Source organism: Rhea pennata, chromosome 3 (genome assembly GCF_028389875.1).
Source record: "Rhea pennata isolate bPtePen1 chromosome 3, bPtePen1.pri, whole genome shotgun sequence".
Classification (NCBI taxonomy): domain Eukaryota; kingdom Metazoa; phylum Chordata; class Aves; order Rheiformes; family Rheidae; genus Rhea; species Rhea pennata.
This window is the reverse complement of record NC_084665.1, coordinates 90,662,206-90,681,434: the sequence shown is the minus strand read 5'-3', so window position 1 is coordinate 90,681,434 and position 19,229 is coordinate 90,662,206. Positions and strand designations below refer to the sequence as shown.

Here is a 19,229-nt window from a genome sequence, read left to right as displayed (position 1 = left end):
TATTTACGATGCTTTTGCCAAGTACAAAATATCCAGAGAGAAATAAAGCGAATTTTTATCACCAGAAGATTTAAATAGAACTCAAAAGGTCTAGCATAGAAGAAAACAATAGAGAAATTGCTCCACTGCTTAAGAGCAAAGCCAGATGCCCAGGGAAAAAGAACAAAAGGGCCAAAAAAGTTACAGTAACTATAAGCAGGGCAAACTTAAGCAACTCCATATGTATGCTAGGTCACCATCTGGAGATCTGTATTAATCTGGTAACCTAGCTATTCTGTCTTCTTGGATGCTGCACAGCAGCACTGGCAGAAGTTATTTTTGGAAATACGGAGGGGGAGGGAAGATGGTTAGGAAAGTTACAAGATATCCAAGAAGAAAAACACATGAGAACATTAAGCAGAATACACTGTCAAGACATGCATTTTATGCCATGTTCAAAATCTGTTAGTGCAAAATCTTTATTAGTGTAAGTTTAGAAACTTCATGAGCTTATTTATCTTCTGGAAGTGACCAAAATAGAATGTGGGGCTCCTCCTTTCAGTGGATACATTATTAAACAGTGGTCCTGTATCTGTTTTTCTAAGCCTGCTGGGGGGAGCACATGTCGCTAAGTACATTCATGTGACAGATCAGTACAGCAATATATGAACTTTAGAAGAAAAAGTATAAAGCACGCAGGTTTCATGACCTTCAGATGTTTCCTCTGATGCTCACACATACATTGACCAAAATGGGACCTGAATGCTCACCAACACCACCAATAAATTAGTAATTCTGATGTAAAATGCGAACAATTTAAATGCATCCAACATTTTCAGAGAAGCCAAAAAAAATGTGTACACTGTAGTATAGCTACTAAAATACTCAAAGCTCCAATTCTGTACATGTCTTTCAGAAGTAACACAAAATATGTGCATGCATTTACACTTACATCTGATTTTTAGCCGCTTGTCTCTGAGCTTTCCGTTCTTTCCTTTTTTGATCTGGTGGCTTAGCAAAAACAATTTCAATGTTTTCTCCCTCTAAATCTTTGCCATTCATTTCTTCCATTGCCTGAAGGAATTAACCAGACTTTAAATATACTTCTAAGCATATCCGAAGTAATTTATTTTATTCTATCCTTTACAGTATGCATTTTAATATTTGTTATCCAGAACTAAAACAACGACATAAATCTAAGTCAAAGAGCATAATATTGTGGGTTTCAGAGAGTTATTCATTTCCTCTTAACTTGCCTCTCAAACCCAGGACTGCATGTATCAGTTTAAAATCTTCCACTTAAAACTGTAATCTTCAACCTTCACAAGCTCTTCCAATTAATGAAAAGACAGAACTGTCTTCTGAAAAGACAGCTCTTGTAATAAGGGGTAACGGATAAATTCTAGTATCAGCATATACACAAATACTACTCAAGCTAGAGATCAGTGTATGTTTTTATTCCCTCGTTCTACTTGTAGTATGTTCTTCCAAACTTTTATCGGAAGCCAAAAATTAGGATTTAACACATTCATCCTGATATTACCAAAAAACAAAAAAAGAAAAGCAAGAGAGCACACATTTTCCAGTGGTCGCTGTGAATATTACATATAAATTTAAAGCAGGGAAATCCTAAAGTTTCTACCATTTCTAGGGACTCTCTAGACTCTAGAGAGCTGAGCCTCGACACAAAACACATCCAGTGAAGAGATTCTTCCCATCATCCAGAGCATCTGCTTTAAGGCATCCAGATGAATAAGGATAGCTGAATCCCCTTGTATCCTGCACCATCCCACAGGAAACAAACAATAAATATAATACTACACGGAGGGTAGGAATTACATTTTCCCTTCCTACCAAGAGATAACAGGAGAAAAACCACCACCAAAAGGCTAACAAAATCCAAGGATTACAACTATTCAGTTGTCCTGCACCACTCATCAAGAAGAAAAGGTTTTTATTACAAACTGTAAAAAGGAAATCATTCTGTTCCTAGAAAATAAGATCACCTGAATTTATATAGCCTGTCCCAAAGAAACTGCTTTACATTCTACGGTAATTTGGTGAGAAGTCACTCAACTTCTGGCACTTCATTTATAAATGGTAACACATGATTATTTGAGATACTTATCAGCAGAATTACTTAGGACAGTCGCATCTAAGATCCAGTTTTCAAGCTAGCAACTGCATTTTCCTAGGAGACACCTATATAGGACAAAGTTATCAGTGACAATGCTTTAACATTCATCCAGATAAAACTTCTTCTCAAGCTAAAAGTACACATCTTCCAAATGTTGTGTTTAGTCACTACTTCCAGGCACACAGAGTTATGGTCCCCATCACTTACCTTTACAGCACCATCCCGTTCATCAAAATGAATGAAAGCATAGTCTTTTAGCTTCTTCACTCGTTCTAGCTTTCCAAACTGACTGAAGGCCTTTTCTAGTATCTCCTCTGTTACAGTATTGGCAAGATTGCGTACAAACAAAACTTTTACCTAAAAACAAAATTAAAAAAAATCAAGACTTAAAAGTAGGATCTGAATACAAACTAAGTTTGCAAGTCACTACTATCGGCAGCACTGAAAAGGTTACTTTGTGCGTGTACGCATGTACGTGCATTATACACGCAAACATACATATTCTTACGTGAGCTGACTGCAAACCTTCTTGATTGCTAGAACTAATAAGTCATTTTTTAAACATGATTACATAACAATAGTATCCTCAGAAATCAATGCAATTTATGTTAATATTGAAAAGAACCCTAGCAGCAAGCTTTAATTCGGGAACACTTTTAAAATTAAGGGACAGCATCCAAGATCTGTTACACACAAAATAATTAACTTACCAAAACATTTCACTGTTCAGACACGTTTTCACTAAGGTATCTGCAGGACAGTCACCACCATAATATCTAGGTCGGAGGTGACCTGGCCTGCACTTCTTGAGCTCTTTGTCTTGTGGCTCCCCTACCACAGCTATGCCAAATACCTAACAGCAAGACTGCTTGCCTGAGCAAGTTTACTGACCTGAATCCACAGGTGGAGAAAGGAAGACAGACAGAAGGGGGGTGCTAAGGCCCACACTGCCAGGTCACCTTGGCCTTCCTCAGATGTCAAACATGGTTCCTGGCTTGGTGAACACTGATCTTCAAACAATTCTGACAATCTGTTCCACCCCCTCTCCCCCTTGGCTCTCTAGGGCACGCAGGACTCTTAAGCCACAGATGCGCAGCCCGTAAGGTCAGAAAATTTGCTTATCTTTAATTATTCAGATATGCCTTAATGGCCTGATAGTCACTAAGTCATCACCAGAATCCAAAGTTGCGTCAACCACCAACCGCTTAAGATAAAAGAAAATATACGCAGTCTGAGAAAAGACAAACCTTATTTAACAGAGCAGAGCGGTTAACCTACACCATCTGCGAGTTACGCTATACACCATAAATCACATACCATACTGAGTTGCCATCACTTGAAGATCTGCCCTTGCAACCACATAAAGGTTACACTAAATGACCACAAGCTATCATGTTTGCACATCATCCAAGAGTCTCACAATTTATACAAACACCTCTTCCTTGTTGGGAGATCCTTTTCCATATGCTGCGACCATGCCTTAACACCACGTTTACTTCCTATTGCTGAAGAATGCTTAAAGCCTTATTTTCCAGAAGCACAATCACCAATGCAGCTACAAGCCAGTTGCAAAGGTTTGCAACTTCTATCCACATCTCTTCCACCAGTGTTAATTTCTCACTAGCTGATGACAAAAGTGAGTGAACGTGGTTGGTGCACAGGTACACTGACTTCCCATTCCTGATCCCAAAGGTCAACATAAATAACACAGTGTGAATAGACTGAAGAGAACAGTTTGTTGAGGCAGAGCTATCCTCTCTGCTCCTATCAAGCACAGAAAACCAGTAAATCCAGGTACCTGTTTTTTAAGAAGTAATTATTAACGCAATTAAGAGTTACAAATAAGTAAAACAGACTTCTATAAATTTTTAATCATACTCTGCCAGAAGTAGGACAGGATAGGATGCGGAGTTTGGAAAAAAGGATACTACAGATCATAAATCTGATCCAAAGTAGTAACTCTACTCTTTGGCAATAATTACTCTAGGCAACTCCCAGGAATTGGTAAGAATCTCAGTGAGCTCCAGAAAGAAAGCTTCTTACCATCCTACCCCAAACTTTTCCTACATGCCTTTGGGGTAAGAGTAACCTGTTTTTCTTATAAGCCATTTGTAATAACAATTTTTAGTAAACTGTCCTAATAACTACCTTAATGTTGCACTTGGGATCTGACTGTAGCAGTAGCTCAGCTACCCTTCCTCTTAGGAATGAACTGCAATAAACCACCAAAAGTAAGCCTAACACTTCCAGGAAGTGTATGTAGATGGGATCATATTTTCGGCATATGTACCTTAAGTGGGCAAGGAAGACAGCAAAGTAGAGCCTTTTCTTATTCTAGGAAGCAGTTAAGTAACTCACCACCAATGCTTGCCCTCAACTTCTGCCTTCAGCCAAAGCTAGACACTCTCTACTTCCTTAGCACTCCCATTCACATTATCCCTTTTTCAACAAGTCTTGAACCCAAGCTGCATTCCACAGCTTTGGCATATGGCACTAAATGCACGTAAGTTGATTTTCTGCATCTTTTCTGTACTTTAGGGGGGTTTCCTCTTTATGTTTTTACATCCCACATTAAGTACAAAACAATACAAGGTACTAAAGAATGCAGTTTAACACATTTGAAAACCTGTAGAAAACACGACAAAACACTACCAAGCTTTAGTTTCTTTGGTTTTCATTCTCTACATCTGTAAATTTATTTTTGAAAGATATCTAATCACGTCCCTTATCACTTCCCACTTATCTATTCAGTCATGTCAGCAGACATCCCTACTGATTTATTTTAACATTTTGCTGGATTAGGACTCTTCTCTGAGCCAAGAAACTGATCAGATGGAAAAGCTGCCATATGGAGGAAATACCACCTTAGAAAAAACTTTACCTGCAAGACTCTTCCCTGCTGCTGACAGTCTGTGATGCCAGGCAACCAAAAGCACAGAGTGCAGGCAGGGTAGCCCAAAAGCTTCTGTAATACCTGCATTTCAAAAGCATCTTTTTCCTAGAGCAAGCTCTCACCCCAAGACCTTTTACAGCTCACTAAAGAGGAGATCCCAGCCAAGCTATCTTACTTGGTCCATTAATGTAAGACTCCAGCAAGTGATATGCCTCAGATGAGAGAAAAAGCATAGACAAAAAGCAAGCAAAAAGATATGGACTAGCTATGAGCTTGCATTAAGTAACTCAGCTACAAAACCTAACTAAAGAAAACGGGGCTGATGGCCAAAAAACGGGTAATCTGTACATGCAAAACATTACATGTACATAACAAAACTGTTACAATACATTTATAAGTTTTAAGAGCTCAGAATTTTGTTTCACTAAATCATTCAAAATCCAGAATATTACCAGTCTTAACAAATCAAGAAATTAAAAACACCACAGAGCTAAAGATACAAGTTCCAATGAATATAACTGCTTAACTTCCCAGGAACAACTTCTAAAATCTAACTTTGAAAATCCACTTTGTGTGTCTTCCCTTCTGAAATTATAATTACCTTGAAATTGTGTACTTAACATTTGCTCTGCAATGATCTCTAGACTTCTTTCCTTCCAAGTATTAAGCCACAAGCCACCAAATATTAAACTGCAAGCTACTGCAACTTTTGCAGTCACTACCATTACTTCCAGATGAAAGGGAAAGTACATCTACACACATATCATTTTAGTGATTGGCTTGAATAACATTTAACATTTTCTCAGGTAGCAGAAAATAACACTTGCCAGCAGAGTTTTTAAATTAACTTCAATTACAGAATGCATTCATACTTTTATCATCTCACTTTTAGCTTATCATTCAAGAATGCTCAAAGATGCCATTTTAACTTATGCTATATCACAAAATACTTACTTTAGAACAACACACACTAAACATTTGCTTCCCTTATTGCTTTATTACCTTTGCCATGACTTCAGGATCTGGATCTTCTATAGGGTCAGCCCATTCAACTGTAACAACATTCCCCCAGACTTTCACTTTGCCACTCATTAACCTACGTCTGGCCTGAGCAGCAGTTTTGTGATCTTCGTATTCAAGGAAGCAGAAACCCCTGTTTTTTTTCTTGTCATCAGGCTGATGATACAATATGACATCTGTAAGGCCCTCTGAAATTAAGCAGAATATTTATTTGATGTGGTTTCAATACACACATTTGAAGTATAAAGCAGGGATTATTTTTGAGAAGTGTGTCTTACAAGTGGTTGCAAAAAAAAAAAAAAAAAAAAAAAAAAAAAACAAACTTTCAAAGAGAAACTTTACAGAATCATAGAATCAGTAAGGTTGGAAGGGACTGGGACTTCTGGAGATCATCTAGCCCAACCTCCCCACTCAGCAGGGTCACCTAGAGCATGTTAGGTTAGATAGACAGGGTTGCATCCAGGCAGGCCTTGAAGATCTCCAGAGAAGGAGACTCCACAACCTCTCTGGGCAACCTGTGCCAGTGCTCCATCACTCTCAAAGTAAAGAAGTTTTTCCTCATATTCAGATGGAACTTCCTCTGGTTCAATTTCTACCCATTGCCTCTTGTTCTGTTGCATGGAATGACTGAAAAGAGTTTGTCCCCGTCCCCTTGACACCCTCCCTTCAGGTACTTGTACACACTGATAAGATCCCCCCCTCAGTCTTCTCTTCCCCGGGCTGAAGAGGCCCAGCTCTCGCAGCCGTTCCTCATAGGGCAGGTGCTCCAGCCCTCTGATCATCTTCGGAGCCCTAAGCTGGACTCTCTCCAGGAGCTCCATGTCTCTCTTGTAGTGGGGAGCCCAGAACTGGACACAATACTCCAGATGAGGCCTCCCCAGGGCTGAGTAAGGGGCAGGATCACCTCCCTCGACCTGCTCGCAACACACTTACCAATGCACCCCAGGAGACCATTAGCCTTCTTGGCCACATTGCTGGCTCATGGTCAATCTGTCATCCACCAGCACTCCCAGGTCCTTCTCTGCAGAGCTGCTCTCCAGAAGGTCAGCCCCCAGCCTGTACTGGTGCCTAGGGTTACTCTTCCCTAGGTGCAGGACTCTGCACTTAGCCTAGTTGAACCTCAGGAGGTTCCTCTCTGCCCAGCTCTCCAGCCTGGCCAGGTCTCTCTGAATGGCAGCACAGCCCTCAGGTGTGTCAGCCACTCCTCCCAGCTTGGGATCATCAGCAAACTTGCTGAGGAGGCACTCTGTCCCCTCATCCAGGTCATCGAGGAATAAGTTGAACAGGATTGGACCCAGTACTGAGCCCTGGGGGATGCCACTAGCCAGAGGCCTCCAACTAGACTCCACGCCACTGATGACGACCCTCTCTGAGCTCTGCCTTTCAGCCAGTTCTCAATCCACCTCACTCTCCACTCGTCTAACCCACACTTCCTGAGTTTCTCTAGGAGGATGTTATGGGAGACAGTGTCAAAAGCCTTGCTGAAGTCAAGGTACACAACGTCCACTGCTCTCCCCTCATCTACCCAGCCAGTCATTCCATCACAGAAGGCTATCAGATTGGTTAAGCAGGACTTCCCCTTACTGAATCCATGCTGATCACCTTCTTTTCCTCCATCCCAACACAGGTTCCATTTTGAATGGTGGAAAAGGCTTAAAAGAGCATCTTTTCTCTCACAGAATGGACAAGAGACAGCATAGCCCAAAGTTGTGCTTTGTCAGCTCTCCTCTCAAACTCTTAAAGTCACAACACACTTACCGTATTATTTGGATATTCATAGAAAAAAATACAAGAGATCAAACTTGCATGATTTTGAAACTTCTAAAAGATTTCAGTATTGCTCCAAGGAACTGAAGTACATTATTTGTTAACAGAGGATGCCACAAAATGTTATCTTTGTCAGTTTATACGCAGATAAGAATCCCTATCAAATCATTAAGAATTCTGAAACACAGAACTAGCTATGTTCTCAATCTTGCTTCAATTCTGTTTTAAAAAGATTTAAAACATCCTTCAGTATTGAAATTATAGAACCATCTTTTTCTTTGAATGGGTATTTTAAGCAGCAGACAGTTACTCTCTATTTAAAATCTGGAACTGCACACCCAGTGTAATCACATATTTCAGCCTGCAGCAGAGTAAAGTTTAAAAGTCAGGACAAAAGCTAACTGATCTCAGTTCATAGTCATCATCATTCAACCATAAGCCAAAAGATGGTGAAAGAGTTCATCACTGATCACATTTTATATCTCTCCAGCTCTCAAGATCATAGTTACTGACTTACCTGTTACTTTGCTAAATTCTTCAACAATTTGCTCCTTGGTTTTACTCTTAGGAATAGAGCCAACAAAAAGCCTATTATTGGCAACAGAGATGCACACACCAATGTGTTTTCCAGAACGAATTTCATGATTGTTATACTGGAAGAAAAACAATTAAATAATCATCAGTTACAGATCATTTTCACTCTAACAGCAGCGCACCAAATATTTTCCTTCTGCAATCTTAACACATAGTAAGCCACTAAAATTGTAGGAGCTTAACACGTTCTTGCTACATTCCAACAAATAGTTTTGTAGTACATGTCTTCAAAGAAATCTCCACACTTCCAGCCAATTATTTTTCTCTTCTTGCTCAAGCTTATTTAATACACATTTCTAGAGAGATTTTTCCTACAGATTTTTTTTTCACACAGAATCACAAAAGGTGAATTTTGCATCTACGTTATCATGGTAGATGCTCTGTCACAACAGTTCAGGAAAAAAAAAAAAAAAAAAAAAAAAAAGCAAATTGCTCTACACACTGCATCTGTGAATTCCTAAATTGAATCTTGTGTAACAAAAGACAGGTGTTATGAGTCAGATTCCCTTCAATAGTGCCACAGTTAGCAAAAGGAAAGAAAAAAAAGAAAAAAAAAGCATACTATTCATCATCAGGTCTTCTCCACCAAGTCAGCATGCAAAAGTAACTGCTGAATTCTTTCCAAAGCGCTTAGACTGCACACACGAACACAGTATACCAAAAAAAACCCCCACTCTTTACTGACTTGAAGTCCTAAGACTTTTGTATAAATCTGTCTCCCAAAACATAACTCAGAAGACACCCTGAATATGACAGGAGTTCAGGGGATTAAGAAAAACAAACAAACAAACAAACAAACAACAACAGAAGAAACAAGCTATAGTATGGAGACATCTGTAGGAAAAAATACCTTTCATTCAGATGCACAACAGATATACATCACCCAAATAAACAGCAGAGAGGTTAACTGGTGTTATATCAACCACTTTTCCTCTGAGAGCCCTATAAGAGACAATTCTGTACCTAAGTAAGTATATTTTGTGGTCAACATTTTATGGACAAGCAGTAGAGCAACTTCAAAAGCAGAAGGATAACTTCAAATTTAATCTTGCTATATATTTTAAGAGCAATTCTTTTCTTGATAATAAATATTCCTGCAGAAGCAAGTCTTCCTACACTTCCTATCGCTTTAAGTACAAAATCTTCACCCTCGTTTTATGTTTATTTACATTTTGCATTTATCTATCATAAATAATACAAACTACATTATATTGAAAATTTTCACTAAAGCTAGACAATTAAGTCAACTGAGCTAAAAGGAAAACTGTGTATGTGAGAATATCTGCATATATGTGAGAATACTTGTACTTCATACCAGAGCAAGCATGTTCCCAACTACTTATACATGTCCCAAACCATATTAAAACACAAAAAAGAGGAGACTTCTATCTGCATATCTGTTTCCCAGGCTACAGAGGAAGAACCAATTTTAGAAGTGGCAACAGAACAACACAGAAGACTGTGTATACATTTTACAATTATGACACTGATGAACAGACTCATACACATGAACTTCAGACAGATTATAGCAGCTCAAAAAAGTCTTTTAAAAAAACACACAGTGCCATGACTTAAAGCTGACCATGTATTAGTCTGGATACAAGACACACATCGATTCTTCTTCAATTGTGTCATCTACAATATATTATACATCTACATTATCTGACTGTTCTTAATAAATTTAAGACCAAAGTTTGGCTTAACATTTAACTGAAGAGCCTCTCACAAACCTCTTGACAACAAAACAACATTTTGTAATTAAAATATATACGTTTTTATTATATTCCACATTTACAGTAGTTCTTAAACAGTTCTTTCATACTTCAATACATTAACCACTGCTTTTCATCGCATGTTTCTCTCAGCATAGACAAGATCACACCTTGAATTAGGTGTTCTTAGAGATCAAGTTTGTGCTTTTTAGGTAATTAGTTTGCACACCAGCTGTAAACTCAGATTAGCCCAAAACATGATTTGGATGAAGTGCCAAAAAGGAATAAGGCTACCAAAGTAGCAAGGTCAGCATAATGCTTCTCTGTCCCATCACTAGTGAATCAACACACAAAGTTAGTAACACAAACATTAATGACCTCTAGATCCTATAAAAGATACAAACTTTTTTGCCAAGTTCTTCAAGAACTGACTTGCAAGCAATGGGTCAAAGTATACATGAAGTCTGTTTTGTCATAATACCCTCAACCCTCTTAAACTTTCACGAGCAGTTTTAGTTTATTTTCAGTAGCAAACATTAAGTTGTAGTGCTATGTTTATGTAGCTGGCAAATTGTTTAATATGTGTAGCTGCATAATTCACCTGTGTCTACACTCTGATCAAACTTTTACTTGCTGTAGTCAAAAACAGTGAAAACTGTAACTGTGTTTTCCTACAAACTTCACCACCCCAACTATTGTACCTTTATCTTCAGTAAATCTAAGCACTCAAAAATCTGTTCCTAGAGAGAAATTTGTAACAATATGAAATAGTAGCAGGAGGAACTGAACACGTGTGCAGAGTACAAGTGGAATTGTAATTCCTGATTCAGACAGTTTAGAACAGAAAGTATGCCAATGGGGAAAAAAGTACTATCAGAACCGACTTCTTATAGACAGCGCTTGTATAAAAAGAACATTTGAGATGCCACTTCTAACTTAACCAGCAGTGGGGAAGGGGTGAGGGGGGGGCAGAGAGGGCTAAGGGGGCAGAGAGGGCTAAGGGGGCACTAGAGTAAGCACTGAACATAAAATTAACTGCTGTTAGTATCCGTAAGTCGTCTTAGTATTAGGCCACAGCTTCATTCCCTTTTGTCTCAAGCGCAGCCGTAAAGGTATTTCAAACAAAATTTACGGAGTTCTCTAATTTTTTTAAGATGCTAGAGCTAAGTATAAACAAAAACAGGGCTTGAATCTTTCAACTGGGAAAATTTCTCTGGCTAGTAAGACAAGCCAATGTTAAGTTTATTCAGAGTTTTAGCTCACCTTCATGTGACATTGTCTTAAAGTTTGTGGATAATTCAGCAGCCATCCAAAGATGAATCACGTACAGTTCTGCAATGTTAATGGCTAAAGCCTGAAGACAGCTTGGTTTGTTCTCTGCTGCTGTATCAGTATTGACAAGATCTCAAATTTGTCTCTTTTGTTAACACTTAAAAGCCTACAGACAATGCAGACATTTTTATTCATAATATTTTTGCTATATTTCACAAGCTCTGAGAGAGAGAAAAAAAAGTGCAAAGCTTTTAAGAAGATGGGAAATAACAACAGAACTCCCATCCATGTGAGTCCAGAAAGTGGGAAAGCAAGTGTTCTACATATCAGATAATTAGACATAGTCTCAAAAAGAGTACTGTCTGTTAAAATACTAGGATGTTAAAATGCATACGAAGAAGGAAACAGCAATTCCAAAGGGAATTTCAGCAGCCTCTCCCAGGCACGCACAAGCGACAGACAAAAGGTTCTTAACAGGTCTCTGCAGCTATGTCTTGCTGGTACTCTGGCAAATCACTCCCAGACACTTGTTTCTAGAAAACTTTTAATACAAAAAGCTAGCCAGCCAAATACCGATCAAACTATTCAAAAACCAGATCCTGCGGCATTTATCAGAGTTTAGAATGAGCATAAGGCTGAAAACTGTCCTATCAATTCAAGATCATTTTTCCCAGTACTTTTTCCAACTACTGCATTCAGTGGCTATTTATCTTAAAAACAGAACACTTCATCACTTTATTTTTTCTTGCATATCAAAGATCAGCTATAATATTCATATATATATATATATATTTCTTCACTTACATCATTTTGTGGAAGATAAGCCAAAATCTGTTCTGTTACTTTCATGGAAGCACAACCTGAATGTGTTTTCAAATCCTTTAGAGCATGCTACATTTAAGCAAAATTAAGCTAACTAAAGAAAATTTTCTTTTGATTTGTTTACTAGGTTCCTCTGAGAATATATATATATTTTTTGTACTATTCTAAGTCCTGCACACTACTCTGCTAAAGAGTTCATGCAAGAGTAGAATAGCTAAGTTGACAATAAAAGGACACAGAGGTACACACAAAGTTGAATTATCCCAGGTATATCTGGATTGTATAGAGAAACACCAGAAGTTGAAAAGTTGAAGAATTCTTAAGAAAAAAAAATCTTAAAAAAGAATTCTTACAAGAAAAAAAAGTTTAATGCTCAAAAAAGCCCTTTCTTCATCTTGTCTCCAAAATTGACTTCTGTTAAAAATACGTCAATGAGCCATCTTAAGGATGAAAGAGATGCACCTTATTCCAAAACTCACATTTAAATCTTATTATATCAATACATCTCAGAATTACTATGCTTAGCACTCCTGAATGTCCTATCATGCACTATAATCTCACGTATCAGTGAAGCAATAACTAGCTCAAAGATAAATTCCACTTCACTAGAAAAACAAGAAGGCAGTGGCAGGATATTAGTGGGTTTTGGTTTGTTTTTAAATGATGGAGGCTTCATGTATAAAACATGGAAAGCGTATTAAGAATGACCTATTCCTTCCATCAAACTATTTCACACCTCTGCCTAAAACAGAGAAAATGTTCCTTAAACTGGCAGATTTTCTGTCATTCTTCCAGACAGTTGCAACAGACAGAACAGACCTTAACAGTCAAAAGCAATTATTTCCCATCTGAACTATCTTACGAAATTCCATTAGTTTAGAAGCCTTTTTCCAGTGTGAGGCCCTCTGCTGGCGCATAAGCAAATCCAAAGTCATATAAACTTCACAAACTCTTCTTTTGGAGAAGAAGGAAGAGGGGGGGGGAAAGAAAGAAAAGAAAGAAAAGTACTTCTCCCCAAAAATCATTCAAAAAGCAGACACTAATGAAAGTCATTACTGCTAATACAACTTTTGTTAAGAGTACAGGCTCATCTAACTGGAACAACCAGCAGTCCACCAACTTTTCTTTTTGTTCATAATGTGGCCAACAATTTATATACAGAATTCTGTGGAAATATTTAAAAACACCTAGTGGACACTTCTGAAATGACTTAATGACATAGTTTCCTTTTAAGCATTTAAGCACTAGGATGAGGACAGCTGCTTAGAAGCCGGTTTAAAAAAAAAAGAAAAGAAAAGAAAAAAAGAAAGAAAACTTACCAGTTTAACAGCCTCCTGAGCTGCCTCTTTAGTACAAAAAGTGACAAAAGCATATCCTCTATTTAGACCAGTTAACGGATCCATCATTAAGCGAAGATCCCATATAGGGCCAGCTTTCTCAAATAATGGAACAAGTTCATCTTCAAATAAATCTCTTGGAATCTTGCCCACAAATATCTACAACAGACATATATAGCATAACTTGTAAAAAAAAAAAAAAAAAAAACATGCCCAACAAATATGACTACATTTACGTAAAGACCTCCTTCTCCTTACCTCTGTACCAACAGAAGGTTGTTGTCCTGAATATAAAGACTCTGGAGGAGGTCCACCATACTTTCGCTGTCCAGTAGTGACATCAAGAGTATAGCCTGTTCTCTCCAAGAGTGCCTTCGAATAAGATACTTGTATTTTAAAAATCATAAACCAACTCAGCTCATGTAGACACACTTCTTTCACAAACAACAGACATGCTTAAAATTCCACATGCAAAACAAGCCTACTATAACACTTCAGCAGGAAAATTGCAAAACTATTAATACTGTCAGGTAAAGAAACATTGTCAGAAAATTAGATGTTCACATGGAGGTTTCCCGATTCTTTCATTTTCTCCCCCCCTCCCCCCCCCCCAAAAAAAAAGAGAGAAAGAAAAAAAGTGCCAAGTAATAGAATAGTGAGCTTCCCTTTAATCAGAAAGATCTTAACAATCCGAGTCACTTCTTGTTTTGGCATGCCCAATCCTGCAAACATTTATGCATAGAAGTTCCCTTCACTTAATGAGATTACTCATAAGTATGAAGTATAAAGAACATGTGTTTAAGTGCTTACACTCCTGGAACACTGTTCTTACTGCTTCAGGTATCCCACCGCTGAAATGGTAATATTACTTTCTCCTATCCTGTCCTCTATACATCTCAAATTCCTTATGGATACATTCAACAACACCAGCACAGCTGATTTTCACTGGAACCACTGCATACAGGTACTGATACACTACTATATACTACTGATTAAAAATGTTAGATGACATTTGGTATGCAAACATGTAACAAGAAACTCTTCTGGAACTAGTCTGTTCTAAGAATTTGTACAAAAAACAAACTGACTTCATACACAAGGAAACAGTATATTAAATAAATCTAATTAGAATCAAGAATTAATAACAACTTCATAACCTGAAAACTGCTAACCAATACTTTAAATGCTTTAGCCATCCGCAGTAAAAGCAATTGCAAGTGCGTCAATGCAATCTTCATTTTAAGTTAGTCAATGTATTTTATGTGATGGCAATTGGAACCTGTATCAGTATATTGGAATTTACAATTCATAGCATTCAACCTTCAAAGACAGGAACAGGGTTGGGGGGGGAGGGAAGAAGATAGTCTAGTTTTCCAAGCTGCACAGCTATTTGTAGTATTTTAACACAGTCATTTTGCACTTTCTGCACAAAGTTAAAGATGAAAGATTCTCTCATTTTTCTAAGACATCAATGAAGCATACTTAGATCATTTTCCTTTAAGTTTGAATAAACTTACTATCATAAAATTTAACATGAACAGTAGTATGCGACTCCTTAGACACAAACCACATATCAGAAGACTGATACCAAGAAATAATAACATGGCTATTATTAAGACAATTTTGCATACATAAACTTCATAAACTGTACAACAATGACATAAGAACAAGCTAAACCCTAAACCCCTACAGTCTGTTTTTTCTTCAGACACACATTATCTTCTCCCTGCTTCCTAGTTACCTTGAGTCTGAATGAGGGTGGGGAGGGGACACCCAGACCAGTAACTGAAGTTATGAATTTTGAATACAGTTTAAGTGGAATGCTGACAAGTTTCCTAAAAATTTTGCTGTGACATAGCAAAACTGTTTCAGTGAGTGGCATACCTCAGTGTATAAGCATAAAAGACTTCAAAGTTTTTCACTTTTGTAAACATTCAATTCCAATAGTTAACAGTTTCCTCTTGAAAAAAGGATGAAGTATGGGATCAACATGCAAATAAGAGCCTACTAGAAAAGCATAACTCCCAAAGAATTAAGGCATCAGTCATAACAGCTTGAAAAACCACACATATATCGTATACCTTATAGGCACATACCTTAATTTTTGCCTCATCTGGTCCTTTGCTAGAATCTGCCACCTTGGTCCCCTGTTTTTCCCTCTGCCTGTATGTCTTCATGACTCCACATAAAAAGGCACTTTTGTTCTGCAAAAGATGTATTAATCTTCAGTTCTTCAAGTATGACAAGCCAAAAGCTAATTTTGCCTTGAACTAAAACAGCGTGTGTTTTACATATCATGTACGGATGGCTAAAGAGACTTAAGCAAACCTCTTGCCAGTCTACTAGCAGTTTGTCCCGCAACAATAATATTCTAAATTGCTTAACATTACCTGAACATGTGAGAGATCACTGTCTTTAAACTGCTGAAGCACTGCTAATGCACCTTCTTCATTAAATTCCTTTAAAGCTTCAATAGCTCTTTCATCTAGATCACTATGTGCAACTAGTCCTAGAGAAAAGAAGAAAAAACCACCCATTATATTTGGGCATCAGTCTTTGTTTAACCATGTTTAAGACATCTAACACATACCAGTGCCTCCTGAACCAGTCATGGAGTAACATAAGTTACTATATCTAAGAAACCACTTACTCCTCTTCAGGTTAAGAACTTTTACATGATCAACTTTTTTGTGAGGGTGACAGAGCACGTGAACACACTGCCCAGAGAGATTGTGGAGTTTCCTTCTTTGGAGATATGCAAAACCCGCCTGGACGCGATCCTGTGCAGCATGCTCTAGGTGACCCTGCTTGAGTGACCAGGGGGTTTAGACTACATGATCTCCAGAAGTCCCTTCCAACCTTAACCATTCGGTGTAATTTGAACATTTTTCAATCAAAAAGAAATGCCAAGAAGTTAAGATTTAGAACAAGTGTTATCGCATTTATGTTTTCATTCAACTTCTGTGAAATCTAAATGTTACACAGACCAAGTTTATTATCCTGAAGCTGAGTACAGAAAGATCCATCAAAACCTGACTTAAGCTTGACTAGCACTGGTAACTTGATACATTTTGAAAGACTCTAAAAGCCATATAAACTACAGCACTTAAAAACAACAACTACAATCCAAAAAATAAAAATAAATAAAAAAGCAACTATGTCCGAGAGACACAATAACCTTAACCATAAGATCAAATGCTATGTCACTAAGTATCATTTCCAACAGAAGATAACTACCAAAGCTTCAGTTATCAAATGCACTAAGACCACATTACCTACTCCCAAAAATCATCTGTTGCCTATTCCAGCTGTTGCTATGGCTGCATGCAAACTTTTCCTCTTTCCCACCCCTCAACCCAAGTGATTTGGCCCAAGAGTCTTCTCTGAAAAACACTGACAAATTAAAGTACTGAGTTAAAAAAAAAATCCATAGATTTTGGTAAGACTGCAGTCCCCATACTTTTGGAAACCACAAAAAGTTGCTATTTTAGCCCAAAGACAGCAGAATCCAATAAAATATTGTAAAGTGTGGTTTTGCAAGTTTTGCATCTTACCTGCAACGTAAATTTCATCTAGTTTTTCAGCAACTTTCTGTGGTAAACCAGCATCAAGCAATGTCTGGAAATGCTCAGAATGGGTAACTGCAGCAGAAGTATCCATGGGCTCTTCAGTACCATTCCCATTAACATGTTCAGTAGCCATGTTTCCAGATATCTGTTCAAATGCAATAAGCATCACAATTAAGCTAAAATCATCTTCAGGCAGAACAATTCAAGTGACAATACATGCAGCAGACTGCTCTACTCTTACCAAAAAAAAAAAAAAAAAAAAGAGAGAGAGAGAAAGATCTTTGACCATATCCCTGATGCTTTTAGCTTCGGAAGATGCACAAAATTCCTCAAAAGAAGCACTAACACAAAGGAAAACCCTAACACCACTGCCTAGCGGGGGTGGGGTAGCTTTCACTGCAGGTTTTACACAATCCAGCCAGACACACTGACTCACCTCCCTCTCTGTCTCTCTCTAACACTCCCTAAGAAGCTCCGAACAAGTTAGAAATGGAGCAAGAAGCCAATGGCGGGGGTGGGAGGAAGAGCAAACCTGCCACATGCAGCCGCCGCTACCGCGCGATACCGTCACTGACACCCGCCGCTGCCTCCACCTCCGCCGCCAGCTCGCCGCCCCGCGGAGCCGGCCGCGGGCCGCCGCTCCGGGCCCCAGGCGCGGCCGGGATCCCTTCCCGCCTCCGCGCCGGTGCCGGCCGGCCGAGCGAGAGGAACAAAGCGCTCTTCCCAGCCCGCACCCACCCACGGCGGCGGCGGCGGCCGCCATGAGCCCGATGGAAACACGTGCTCTGCGCGTTCAGATGTCCTACAACTTCCTCCAGTGACCGACTTCCCCCCTCCCCGCCGCACTCCCGCGGCAGGAGCGGCTCCCCCCGCGCCGCGCCGCGCCCCGGCCGCTCCCCTCCTCTGCCCCCGCTCCCCCCGGAGCGCGCCTGCGGCACCCCGCGCCCCGGCTCGCCCCCCGACCCCGCCACCGCCCCGCTCCCCGCGACAATGCGGCCCCCAGCGCCAGCCCTTCGCCCGCCCGGCGAGCGCCGCCGCCGCCCCGAGATGTGCTGCGCGGCCGCGCGAGGCCCCGGCGCCGCCGCCCCGCGCACACGCCGGGCCCCGCGGCGGCGGCCGCGCCGCAGCGGAGCGGCGGCCCCGGCCGCTCGCGGGCAATGAATGGAGCGGCGGAGCCGGCAGCACAACGAGCCGAGCCGACCCGAGCCCCCCGGCCGCCGCCCCAGCGTCGGCCGGCCGCGGGCCTAGCGCGCGGGCACCGGCCCAGCCCGGCCGCCCCCCGCCCGGCAGCGGCGGCCACGAAGGCAGCCAGCTCCTCCGCCCATCGCGCAGCGCCTGGCAGCCGGGCCGCGGCCGGCCGCGCGGCAGGGCCCCGGCGTGCGCCGCCCGCCCCGCAGCCCCCGCTCCCGCCCGGCCCGCGGCCCGGCCCGCTCCCAGCCCGCTCCCGCGGGCGGCTACCGCCGCGCCGAGCCGAGCCGCGGCCAGGGCGAGCGCGATCGCGAGCGGCGCCCGCCGGCCTGCCCGCGGGCGCCCAGCCTCTGACCTGCGGCTGCGGGGGCGAAACGCCGTGCGAAGGGGCTCGGGGCGCGGCTGGCGGCTCGGCGTGCTGAGGAGCTGCCCCCCTTCTCCGCTCCCTCGGCGTGTCCGGGCAGTGTGCTGGAGCTGGCGTAAAATGGCGGCCGCTCGAGCGCTCACGCCGCTGCTGGCACCAGCCCCAGCCCCTTCCACTCGGCGCGGGGGGGGGGGGGGGGGGGGGGGGGGCGGGGGGCGGGAGGAGGCGCCGCGCGCGCTGGCGCAGCCCCAACCCCGGGGTCTCCCAGGCAGCTCCGCAAGGGTTATCGCCTCGCCCCGCCCGCCGGGCCGCGCGCGCGCCCGCCGGCCCCGCCCCCTCCCTCCCCCCCCCAACCCCCAGCTCTCCCCGCGCCAGGCGTTCCACGGGGAGCGGCGCGCGCCGCGGCCGGGCGGAGCGTGAGCGAGCGGGGGCGCGCGGCGCTCGCGCACGCTCCGCGCCCGGGTGGGGAGGGGAGGGGAAGGGGGAGGAGGCGGCGGCGGCGCGGAGCGGGCCGCGCCCGGCCCCGGCGGCGCCTCGCGCGCCGCCTTTGCACCTGTGCGGGCGCGGCGCGGCGC

General features: G+C 41.7%; 1 protein-coding gene across 4 annotated transcripts in view; it reads right to left on the bottom strand.

The window, feature by feature from the left end:
- The window catches only part of SYNCRIP (synaptotagmin binding cytoplasmic RNA interacting protein), a 26,343-nt gene extending 7,516 nt beyond the window's left edge, over window positions 1-18,827 (bottom strand). For 2 of the 4 annotated variants that reach the window (XM_062572783.1, XM_062572784.1), the window contains exons 1-10: window positions 18,646-18,730; window positions 17,088-17,247; window positions 15,924-16,042; window positions 15,630-15,737; window positions 13,792-13,905; window positions 13,516-13,692; window positions 8,314-8,449; window positions 6,012-6,217; window positions 2,324-2,473; window positions 932-1,053 (exon numbers count right to left, since the gene is read on the bottom strand). In XM_062572783.1, the coding sequence (XP_062428767.1) occupies window positions 932-1,053; window positions 2,324-2,473; window positions 6,012-6,217; window positions 8,314-8,449; window positions 13,516-13,692; window positions 13,792-13,905; window positions 15,630-15,737; window positions 15,924-16,042; window positions 17,088-17,235 (1,280 nt within the window). In that variant the 5' untranslated portion in view covers window positions 17,236-17,247; window positions 18,646-18,730. Of the gene's footprint in view, window positions 1-931; window positions 1,054-2,323; window positions 2,474-6,011; window positions 6,218-8,313; window positions 8,450-13,515; window positions 13,693-13,791; window positions 13,906-15,629; window positions 15,738-15,923; window positions 16,043-17,087; window positions 17,248-18,645 lie in introns of all 4 variants that reach the window. The other 2 variants (XM_062572785.1, XM_062572786.1) reach the window with 2 other exon arrangements.
- Window positions 18,828-19,229: the final 402 nt, after the last annotated feature.